General features: G+C 43.3%; 1 protein-coding gene across 1 annotated transcript in view; it reads left to right on the top strand.

Moving 5' to 3' along the window:
• LOC145392427 (uncharacterized) overlaps positions 1-12,498 on the top strand; it is a 149,621-nt gene that overhangs the window by 35,018 nt on the left and 102,105 nt on the right. The window contains exon 3 of the mRNA XM_080266836.1: positions 7,349-7,479. Within this exon, the coding sequence (XP_080122962.1) occupies positions 7,349-7,479 (131 nt within the window). The remainder of the gene's footprint in view (positions 1-7,348; positions 7,480-12,498) is intronic.

The raw sequence follows: 12,498 nt of genomic DNA, 5'->3' as shown, positions 1-12,498 counted from the left end.
CGGGACACCTTCCTCTATTCCTCTACAAGATGCCAAGCAGGGACAATGCCTTACACCGCATAACCTACCCTCCACCCCCCGCACGCCATTGTCTCGGCAATTCACCTTTTTCCAGTGACCTGGCCAATAAAGACATTCAGGGCCAGAGTTATTCCCCAGTCGATGACAATGTGGAGGACAAAGTTTACATAGCATTAGAGGAAGAAACAGTCAGAAATGATGATCAGGTAATGTGGCAAAAGAAGGTCAGGTATGGTGATGAGTTAGTGAATGAAACAATGCTTATAATGCCTATATTACTGTTTGAAAACCAATATACTCTCGTACTACATATAAATTCGTACCAAGTAAATAAATAAATACTGTTTATGAGTGGTGTGAAATAGTTACCCTCCCATAGAGCTCATTCTCGTTGGTGCCAGCCTGTTAGAGAACCCAGTCAGGTAAGGAGGTACTGCTACCTGGATCAAGTATTTTAAACCTCAGGTGAGCGATTTCTCTATGAAATTTCGATGTTTCTCACCAAAAGCGGAGGTTTTAGCAAAAAAAAAAAAAAAATCGAAAATACCTCGGGATTTGGGGATGTCGGAGGTGCGAAATAGCTCGGGACATAACGGGTTAAACATACCACATCAGTTCCCTGTGACACATCAGGTACTCAGACAGGAATATTGCAGACAGTTCGACTGGGTAAGTGGTGATTCCCACTCACTATAGCCCTGACCTGCTTCCAATCCCTACCGTCTGTTTCGTGTGTATCTGGGGACTCCTTTGACGCTTCACTTCTCGGGGTCACAACTGGTTGGACGACTCCTGATTGGATGCCAGTTGCAACCTGTGTTACTGAGGGACCAAGGCCTACAAACTCCTTTCCATTAAAGGAAATAGAATGTCTGAGGGTGTATAATCACGTTATACTCCTCCATGGATTCAAAGCCCAATATCCCACCACTGCTACCAAAAATATGTAACACCAGGCAGGAATCCCGCCACTGCAACCACTAAAAAATACGTTTCAGCTGTATAGAAACCTCAACTAGTCACTAATATATCAGTTTGGAACCTCACAGCTGATCACCAATTTATATATATCAGCTGAGTCGTGACCTCACAGTTCCAAGCAAGGTTAACGTTGCTCCTGGTCGAAGTCACTTCTGGCTGACACTCTCCACCAAAACGTCTTCTCACACACTGGAGATGGTGGGAATCGGTGTAGGATCCTGTTGAAGGAATTGAGAGGTAGCGTTTGCAGGTGAACTGAAACTGAGCAGCTTAAATCTCTCTTTATTGGCCACAGAAAGATACAACTGCGACACTGAGAGAGCTCAAAGTTATATGTCCCTCTCGTTCTAATGATACGTGCGTTCTGCCCTAGCCGGCCAGCAGAGAAAAAGAGCACAAAAATTAATTCAAAACATACAAAATAACTATGCTTACAATAGCAGGCCAACTGGAAACTCTGACACACAATGGTAAAATACCAGGAACATGGAGAATCTTCCAGACTGCCTATCTAGCAAAATCCCACTTCTCAACACTAATCCCTCCCTAGTCCTTTTGTTGTCCCGACAGAACTACACAATATATACAAACATAGTCCTTAATCCTTTATTATTCGTCCTTCAACTTATCAGGTCGTCTTCTATGCTGTTTCTGATGAAGTCCCTGCTCTTCCACACAGTCCACTCCTCTTCCTGATGCACTTCTCTTGGGAAACTATCATCATCCCATTGCACTTCAGCTCCTTGGTCCTCCTCAAGATCCTTGGTTGCGGCAGAGCACGATTTCATGGAGAAGTCCCAGCTGTACTGTCCTGGGTCATGGTACTGCCACAGACGATTCACGTGTGCCACCTTTGGGCGAGATTTCCTGCCTCCCCGTATCCAATTCATTACGTCTGATAGGCGGTCCAACACAGTGTAAGGCCCATCCCATGGGTTCTGCAACTTCGATGACTGTCCCTTCTTGGTCACCATTGTTGAAGCACACCTCACTTGGCTTGGAATCATACTTGCACTGCATCACCTCTCCTGAAACCTTAAGGGCTCCTCGCACTTGCCAATGTACCTCAACCAGCCTTTCCTGATGATGCTTCGCATAGCTGGAGGTGTCTGTAGGCAGCTCTTCACCAGGTTGTCTTCCCGTTAACAGTCAAAGGTACACATAACTCTACCGGCTTTTCTCCTGCAAAACTTATGTTGGGCCATGAGTTATGTGTACCTTTGACTGTTAACGGGAAGACAACCTGGTGAAGAGCTGCCTACAGACACCTCCAGCTATGCGAAGCATCATCAGGAAAGGCTGGTTGAGGTACATTGGCAAGTGCGAGGAGCCCTTAAGGTTTCAGGAGAGGTGATGCAGTGCAAGTATGATTCCAAGCCAAGTGAGGTGTGCTTCAACAATGGTGACCAAGAAGGGACAGTCATCGAAGTTGCAGAACCCATGGGATGGGCCTTACACTGTGTTGGACCGCCTATCAGACGTAATGAATTGGATACGGGGAGGCAGGAAATCTCGCCCAAAGGTGGCACACGTGAATCGTCTGTGGCAGTACCATGACCCAGGACAGTACAGCTGGGACTTCTCCATGAAATCGTGCTCTGCCGCAACCAAGGATCTTGAGGAGGACCAAGGAGCTGAAGTGCAATGGGATGATGATAGTTTCCCAAGAGAAGTGCATCAGGAAGAGGAGTGGACTGTGTGGAAGAGCAGGGACTTCATCAGAAACAGCATAGAAGACGACCTGATAAGTTGAAGGACGAATAATAAAGGATTAAGGACTATGTTTGTACATATTGTGTAGTTCTGTCGGGACGACAAAAGGACTAGGGAGGGATTAGTGTTGAGAAGTGGGATTTTGCAGATAGGTAGTCTGGAAGATTCTCCATGTTCCTGGTATTTTACCATTGTGTGTCAGAGTTTCCAGTTGGCCTGCTATTGTAAGCATAGTTATTTTGTATGTTTTGAATTAATTTTTGTGCTCTTTTTCTCTACAATATTTAATTTATATAATTCTTAAATTATGTAATTTAAGTTTCTATGCTAAACATTTTTTAGTGTTAAGTAGTGTAACAAAACTTTGGCAAGTTTTCGATGTTTCCAGGTTGGTAACTGTTGTGACCGTCAATCCCTTGGGAATGCACGAGAACTTTGTAGTAACAGAATACTCTAAAATATAGGAAGCTTATAGAAGGATGGGGAAGAGACTAGAGGGAGTTCAGTCAGTTTCAGTTCAGTTTGTGTTCAGTGCAAGAGCAGTACAGTCTGTATATTTTCGGTACTTGTGAAAAATGGAGAAATGTTGTCAGTACTTGTGAAGATAGTGAAAAGTTGTTGGCAAACAATGAAGTGCAGTTAGTGAAGTTTGTATATCATCGGTACTTGTGAAAATAGTTAAGTGTTGTTGGCAAAACATTTTTGGAGTTAGAGAAGGTTATGTCCGGTACTTGGGAAAACAGTGAAGAAATGTTGGCAAATATTACTTGTAATTATTTGGAAAACAAAGACAGTGAACTCAAGAAGCCAGTGTTTCTTTGCCCCTCAGCTAATCTTGTGTGCTGTGCACTGAAAGGCTGACTATAGGAAGAACAACTCATTGGGCAACATAATTCCTATATTGAACTACTGCTGTTGGAGCCTGTGGCAGTGTGGGACAGGGATGTAGCAACTCTGAAGTAGGATGACCCAAGGATGGTTTGGGGGGCATTAATTTTCAGATCTGGGTCATTTGAGGTTACCGATGGAGTGTTCACTTTTTGTCCCGGGCAACGCCGAGTACCCCCTGCAACCCAATTTTTGGCATGGAGACACACATGACCTCCAGTTCGGACATAGGCTATGTGAGGTTCGCCTCTGAGTCATTTGAGGTCACTGGTTGGAGATCATTTGAGGTCACCAGTAATACACACTCTAGTGACTGGTCCCAGCAGCCCAATTTCTGGTATAGAGTACGGATGTATTGGATATCCGCATCCACATCCGCATCCGTGGAACATCCACATCCATTTCGACATCCGCATCCGCATCAGCGCTTATGTAAAAATATACATCTGCATCCGCATCTGCATCCGCATTTGAATGAGACATGAAGCGCATGTGGTGGATATACAAAATACTATGCCTTCGTTATATAAAAACAATGTTTTTCCATGATGCAACTTGCTGGCTGTGTTTACTGTTTATTCTGGTAGGCGGTCATAAGGGCGGAAATTTTGTAGTTACTCTATAGTGCTTTGGTCTGCACAAGACCAAAGTGCTGTAACTAACTCCACCAAATTGATAAGAGTCGTATGGGTAATACACTTACCCTGGTACTTTGTAATGTCTAACAAGGTTAAGAGGAGTCAAAATGCATTTACAGTATATTAGTGCGTATGACTGTGTGTGTGTGTGTTATATGGAGACTATGGCTAGGGAAGTGTCATAGTAATTTAAAGAAAGGTGCTGAAAGTACCATTGGCTGAAAACACTGTATTTTTTACAGTAGCTGAGTTCATTATGAGTATTTTAAAAGTAGGAACAAATCAGTTCCCAAGGCCAGGATAAGGGATAGGCAGCTGTCTCCAAGGGCCTCGCTTTAGTTAAATGATTATGCAACAATATATCCTGAAAACATCCGCATCCACATCCGCGAGGATGTCATAGTTTCACATCCGCATCTTCATCTGCATCCGCAGTTTTTAGAAACAGGCATCCACATCCACATCCGCATCCTCGAGATACAGAAACATGATATCCGCATTCACATCTGCATCCATGGATGTTTAAATTCTGATATCCGATACATCCCTAGTACAGAGACTCACATGACCTCCAGCTCGGACATAGGCTATGTGAGGTTGACCCCGGGGATTTGGGGACACTAGGCGGAGGTCATTTGAGGTCACTGGTAATGCACGCTCGAACAACTGGACTCAGCAGCCCAATTTTTGGCATGGAGACTCACACGACCTCCATATCAGACATAGGCTATGTGAGGTTGACCTCTAAGATCATATGAGATCACCAGTTGTAGGTCATTTGAAGTCACCTGTAATACACACTTGAGCGACGGGACCCAGCAGCCCAGTTTTTGTTATGAAGACTCACTTGACCTCCAGTTAGGACACAGGCTATGTGAGGTTAATCTCCGAGGTCATTTGAGGTCACCAGACGGAGGTTACTTAAGGTCACTGGTAATAGTAAACAAGTATGCACAAATACTGCACGTTAGTGTGCAAAAACTGAAACAGAAAGTTCCTGGACCTCTTAATTCCATTTCAGATGCATAAGAGGTATATGGTTGTTCTGGAGTAGAAAGAAAGATTGAAACAGAACAAATAGGATCAGAGTATTCGTCTTTTCGGGCCGGGCAATGCCGGGTACCCCTGATAATTTATAAACACACACACATACACACACACACACACACACACACACACACACACACACATTATATATATATATAGAGAGAGAGAGAGAGAGAGAGAGAGAGAGAGAGAGAGAGAGAGAGAGATACATACATACATACATACATAAACAGATAGATTTATGTCTCTATCTATCTATCTGTCGACCTATCTGTCTATCTGTCTGTCTATCATCATCATCATCATCCGGACCTCCTTTCCCACCCAAGGGCAGGGTGAGGAGTAGCAATGTCCAGACAGCCCAAATTTGCCCAGTCCAATGTGCCACGCTTCCATTCACTCATCATTCAAGCCCTCGGAATCCTGGCACTATCGGATAAGCCAAAAACATTCACCACGTTCTGTAGCTTCACATAAACGTATCAAATTGAGTCAATCCGGATGCTACCACGTTAAAAACAGGTGCCAAAATCCCTGATCATGCACTTCTCCTCACAACATTCATCCAGCTAGCTCGATCACTTGTCAGTTCCCTAGCCTCACCGACTTCCAAACCTCCCTTCCTCACACACTCACCCACCATATCTCTCCTCCTTCTCCTTTTCCTACCTCGCCTCCTCCCTCCTTCATATTCGCTCAGATATACCTTTTTCACCACTCCATTGTTATCCATTCTCTCCACATGACCATACCATCTCTGTACACTCTTCGGTTCTGCTGTCCACCAACTTCCTCACTCCACAACTTTCACGAATCACATTATTTCGTATCCTGTCCACCCTCTGTACTCCACATACATTCCTCAGCAATCCCATCTCCACTGCTCTTACTCTTGACTTTTCATTCTCATGTCTCACAATAGTCTCAAACACCCTCATGTAAGCCTCGTGGAGCTGCAACATTCTTATCAAGATACTTTTCTTCTATCTATCTATCCATATATATATATATATATATATATATATATATATATATATATATATATATATATATATATATATATATATATACAAATAGATAGATTTCTTTAATCTATGTATCTATATAGATAAATTGATAGATAGGTAGATAGATTTCTATCTATCTATCTATCTATATAGATAGCTTGATAGATAGGTAGATAGATTTCTATCTATCTATCTATCTATGTATATAGATAGATAGAGATTCATATCTATACCTATATCTGTCGATATCTATCTATCTATATTGTGTAGATACCGGCAGAAACAGAAATATATGTATATATCAGTATATCTACATCTCTATCTATCTTTCTTTCTATGTATATATATATATATATATATATATATATATATATATATATATATATATATATATATATATTTATATATTTCTGTGTGTGTGTGTGTGTGTGTGTGTGTGTATGTGTGTGTGTGTGTGTGTGTGTGTGTGTGTGTGTGTGTGTACAAGAGCTTATAGTTTTATCAATACAAAAATGACTTTTAAGCAGGACAGTTGTGTTAAAATATACGGGTATCCACTTACCTAAGGCCACATTTCTCTTAAACTAGTCTAAGGTATAATAATTTAGGGATGGGCAGGAAAGGATGTTCTAATCCCATTCACTTTTTAAAGTAATGGACGCCAATGATGGCACTTATTTCTTGCTACAGCGTCACATCGGTTCACCTGACAACACATCTCCATATTATCAGATAAATCCGTATGTTTCGTTCAACATGGTAAGTAGACATAGAACCGAAAATGATGATGATGATGATGATACTGGTGATGGTGATGATGATCTTGGTACTGGTGATGGCGATGATCTTGGTACTGTTCTCGTGATGATGATGATGATAATGATGATGATGATTGTACTGGTAATGATGATGACGATGATATTGGTACTAGTGATGATGATGATGATGATGATAATGATGATGATGATTGTACTGGTAATGATGATGACGATGATATTGGTACTAGTGATGATGATGATGATGATGATATGATGACGATGATATACCGGCCAGGTTTGTGTTGGTGAGTGGGGTGAGCACACTGAAGGAGGTGTTCGCACAGAGGGCCACAGCAGGCCGTCCGGAGATGGTGTTTACAACAGCAAGGCACTACGCCACCAGCAATGGCCGTACTGGCAACCTTGGTATGTACAAATGGAGATTTTTGTTTGTCTTTTATAACAAGACGTTATGTACAGCCGGAGACAGATTCATTCAATAGTTCACTCCTCTACTTCTCAGTTTCCTACACTAGTCTCTGCTTCTAATGTGAAGGAGGTTTGGCATGCTTCTCTGCCCATGGGTGACGCTTGTTGATGAAGTGGGTCAAGGAGGAAAGAGACGAACATGCTCTGAGTGTTAATAAGATGTAGTGCAGCTGTAGGACAGATCCTGACCTTAACTGTCAAGGAGTGCTACATGCCTATGTTTTGTATCTCTTATTGTTGGAGAATATTTTTACCTCTACTTTTACCTCACCCATATCACCCCACGTACAGTCCCAGTCTGAACAGGTTGTGTTCTCCAAGCCATGCCCCACCATACACCACCGCCCCAGCCTGTCCTGCCCGCACTTTTCCATCCACCCTTTCCATTTTTGTCCTCCATTCCTCCCACGAAATTTCTAGATGCACACGAACTTGTACCTTTATGTCGTCATTACCGTTCCCATACTGAGTTAACCTGTTCTCTCCAAACACCTATTGTTTTCTATAATCCTGTACCCGCTAGATTATTTTCTTAAGCACATTTGAGAGTTTTCGAAAAGGAAAAATTAGATACCGCCTTCATTAACCATTTCACCAACAGACCATTGATAAGATTTAGAAAGTCGACTTAAGAACTCAAGAATGAAATAAAATTGACAGTAGACTGTAGCACCAGTTTAGCAGGGCAGTATTCTCAAGGTGGATGGAAAGCTTATGACAAGGAGAGCTGGAGGTCCCATTTCATTAGCCCTCGGGGCTACTTCCTGACCATCCCCCTTTGCTGAACTTTTTCAGTGTTTCCGTAACACAGAGAGTAGGCCAGCATATTCTCCAATGCAAGTTCCTCTGTCAACACCAAACTACATATACATGTATTTCGAAGTGGTGACCGCGTTATACACTCACTCACCACTTCGAAATAGTCAATGTGAGACAAGTGTTAAACGAAGCAGTAGCAAACATTCATATATCTGGTAACTGTGTGAGAAGGATGGGGATGGAAGAGGGAGGGATAGGAACTATCAGCTCCCCCATGGCTTCCTCCTCCCTTAACATCTCTCCTCCCACACAGTGGTACCAGACATTTAAGTGTCTGGCTACTGCTTCATTAGTCATTGTCTCACTCATTAAGGTCCGAACTGGCAGGCAGGTGTATAAGGCGGAACTTTCCCCAGGTATACATTACACTCTACACTTCCTATTCAAAATTCAACAAAAATGGTGTCTTATAACCAAGCCTTGGAGTCCCCCTGGGGAAGAGACCATCAAAACATCAACCACCCTCCCCTCTCCCGATGACGACCAAGCAAGATGCCTGGAACAACTGTCTGACTCATTTCTTCATCATTTCTGCAACATTCACAGCCTTTCCTCTAACTTTCTCTCTGTTGAGCATCATCTCTCCTCTAAACCTCAACTTCTTTTTCTGTCTGAGACTCATCTGTCTGAGGCGACTGATAGCAAACTCTTCTCTGCATCTTCCTACTTTCTCTATGCCCACTTCAAAGCCAAAGGTGGCTGTTGTGTATATGTACACAAAGACATATCTTGCTCTCGTGTTCCTGAACTTGAATCATCTGAATTCTCTACTTTTTTGGCTTCAGCTTTCCTGTCATTCACTGACTAAATATATCTATGCAGTTAAAAAAAAAGGGTTGGCGGAGGGTTAGTGCCCCTCCCAGGAAAACAACTAACTAAAAAGACAAACAAGAAGCCTCGGACAAGGACTGACTAAACGATGACGACACAGGACCGGACAAAGGACTTGGTAATGGCAACATGGAATGTAAGAGGAGCGAATGATGAGGTGAAACAGAGAGAGATTGTCCAGGTGCTTGAGGATGCGAAAGTGGATGTATGTGGAATAACTGAAACAAAATGGAGAGGAGAAAGTGTGAGAGAATGGGAGTATGGATGGGGTATATGTGCAGGAGTACGTGAGAATGAGAGGGCAAAGGAAGGAGTATGTATAGTTGTGAGTAAAAGATGGAAAAAGAGCATAAGACAGAATGGATGACTTGGGTCAAGGATTGTGTGGGTAAGGTTGAAAGTTGGAATACAAATGTGGGCGATTGTGTGTGTGTATGTGCCAATGCAAGATCGTGCGAGCAGAGTGAGAGAAGAGTTCTGGACAAATGTGGAAGTGTGCATGGAAAAGTTTGGAAGGAATGAGAGAGTGCTTTTGATCAGTGATATGAATGGTAAAGTAGGGAATGTGAAGGTGGATGGAATAGTTGGTGAGTGGGGCGTGCCTGCTGAGATAGATGAGAATGGCAGTGCGTTACTCGACATTTGTGCTGGGAGGGGGTTGGTGATACCCAATACCCTCTTCAGGCATAAAATGATCAACAGGTATACATGGGGATTGATGAGAAGGGTGGGTGGTGATCTGAATGAAAGGAAGGCAATGATTGATTATGTGTGTGTGGATGAAAGGATGCAAAGATGTGTAATGGATGCAAAAGCTTATAGAGGTTGGGGGAGTGGACTTTCTGACCACTACTTGGTGCTGGCCAGAATTAGGATCCAAGTAAGATGGAGTAATAGAGGAAGGGAAAGACGAGAGGAAGGAGTAGTTGCAAGGAGAGAGGAAAGGTTACGATAGGATGAGAAAAAGGCAGAGTATAAGAGAGAAGTGGAGGAACGATTGGGCAAATATGAACTGGAGCAGATGGGGGACGTGGAAGGTGTGTGCAGGATATTTACAGAAGAAATATATGCAGCATGTGATGTGGTGTGTGGGAGGAAGAGAAGACGGAGGGCGGGGGGGTGCAAGGAGCAGCGTGGTGGACTGAAGAGGTGAGACAGGCTGTGGCACAAAAGAAGAAAGCATACAATGAATGGATGAGAAATAGGGGCATGAAAGAAGTTGAGAGGCGGAAGAGAGAGTTATATGTAGAAAGAAAGAGAGAGGTGAAAAGATTAGTAAGAGAGAGTAAGAAGAAAGTGGATGAGGAATTTGGAAGGAATTTGAGTGTAAAGTGGAGGGACTGTAAGAAAATGTTCTGGAAAGAGGTGACGAGAGTAAGACAGGGTGGAAGTGAGGTTAGTAGGGGAGTGAAAGATAAAAATGGTAGATTACTAGTGGAGAAGGGAGAAAAAGTGAGCAGATGGAGAGAACACTTTAAGGAATTGTTGAACATACAGGTAGAGGATGGAAGTAATGCGAGTAGAAGTGGCTGGGGAATGGCTGGGAGAAGGAGGGAGGTGAGAAGACAGGAAGAAATCAGTACCGGTAGGATAGAAGTTGTGGAAGCAATGAAGAAAGTTAAATTGGGGAAAGCCCCAGGAATTGATGGAGTGTGTGGTGAAATGCTGAAGCATGGGGGAGAGATAGTAGTAGAAAGGATGTGGAAGATGTCCAAATTGGCCTGGGAGGAAGGTGAGTCCCTGAGGATTGGAAGTCAGGTGTAATCATTCCCTTGTACAAAGGAAAAGGGGAAAAAGAAGTGTGTGGTAATCATAGGGGCAATTGTCTTCTTAATATAAAAGGAAAAGTGTACGGTAGGATACTTATTAATAGAGTTAGAGAAAAACAGAGTAAAGAGTTGGAGAAGAACAGGGAGGCTTTAGGAAGGGAAGAGGTTGTGTAGATCAGATATTCATTCTTAGATCTTTAGTGGAAAAGTTTCTAGAGAAGGGAAAGAAGTTGTATGCGGCTTTCATGGATTTGGAGAAAGCATATGACAGGGTGGATAGACAGGGATTGTGGAAAGTATTAAGAATATATGGAGTAGATGGGAAGTTGTTGAATGCTGTGAAGAGTATGTATGATGGTGCTAAGGCTGCAGTGCATGTTGATGGTGAACTAAGTGAATTTTTCTCTTTGAAGGTTGGGTTGAAACAGGGATGTGTCATGTCTCCATGGTTGTTCAGTCTGTACATGGATGAGGTAATAAAAGAGGTGCAAGGTAGGGTAGTGGATGTTGGAGTGGCCCTGGTAAGAGAGGATAGTGTTTGGAAACTCTCTGTACTGTTGTTTGCTGATGATACTGTGCTGTTGAGTGAAGACGAAGGGGAGCTGCAAGGCTTAGTGGATGAGTTTGGGAGAGTGTGTAAGAAACGGAATCTAAAGGTGAATGTAGGGAAGAGTAAAATGATGGTCTTTGAGAGAGGTGAAGTCACTGAATGTACAGCGAGGTTGGATGGTGAGGAATTGGAAAATGTGAGTACGTTTAAGTATTGGGTAGTGTGATGAGTAAGGATGGAAGTTTGGAGGGTGAAGTGCCTGAAAGGGTACAGCAGGGAAGAAAGGTTGCTGGTTCTTTGAAAGCAGTGATAAGAAACAGGGAAGTGAGCATGGAAGTGAAAAAGTTACTTCATGACAGTATTGTGATACCAACTCAAACGAATGGAAGTGAAACTTGGACGTTGTTGGAAGGACACAAGTCAAGAGTGAGAGCAGTGGAAATGAGTTATTTAAAAGGAGCCCGTGGAGTCACATGGAGAGACAGCTGACGAATGAGGATATAAAGAAGCGTTGTGGTGTGGATGTGGATGTGATAGGAAGCGTAATGAGGAACACACTGAGGTGGTATGGCCATGTGGAGAGGATGGAGGGTGAAAGACTGACGAAGAGAGTGTATGTGAGTGAGGTGGAGGGGGGAAGAGGGAGGGGGAGGCCGAGGATGAGAAGGAGGGATGGGGTGGAGAGGTATATGAGAGAGAGGGGTGTGAGTTGGGAGCAGGGCAGTGAAATGGCGGGGGACAGGGCGACTTGGAGGCGATTTGTTTGTGGCCACCCCAAACGGGATTGAGGTGTCTGACAATAGATAGATAGATAGTTTACTTATCCCTTAATTCAACATCCATCCATACATCATCCAATCCTATGCCGCCCCATGAGGAGCGTAGGAGCTCGGGGCTAGGCAAGTTGAAAGTGACTGGCCTCACTTATCCCTGAGTGGCATTACGTCAGCAGTAAACCCCAATGACCCTTCAGGTATAAACCTACAC

This window comes from Coenobita brevimanus, chromosome 22 (genome assembly GCF_032717465.1).
Source record: "Coenobita brevimanus isolate Jiangsu-jjx chromosome 22, ASM3271746v2, whole genome shotgun sequence".
Classification (NCBI taxonomy): Eukaryota; Metazoa; Arthropoda; class Malacostraca; order Decapoda; family Coenobitidae; genus Coenobita; species Coenobita brevimanus.
This window is presented reverse-complemented; position numbering and strand designations above follow the sequence as displayed.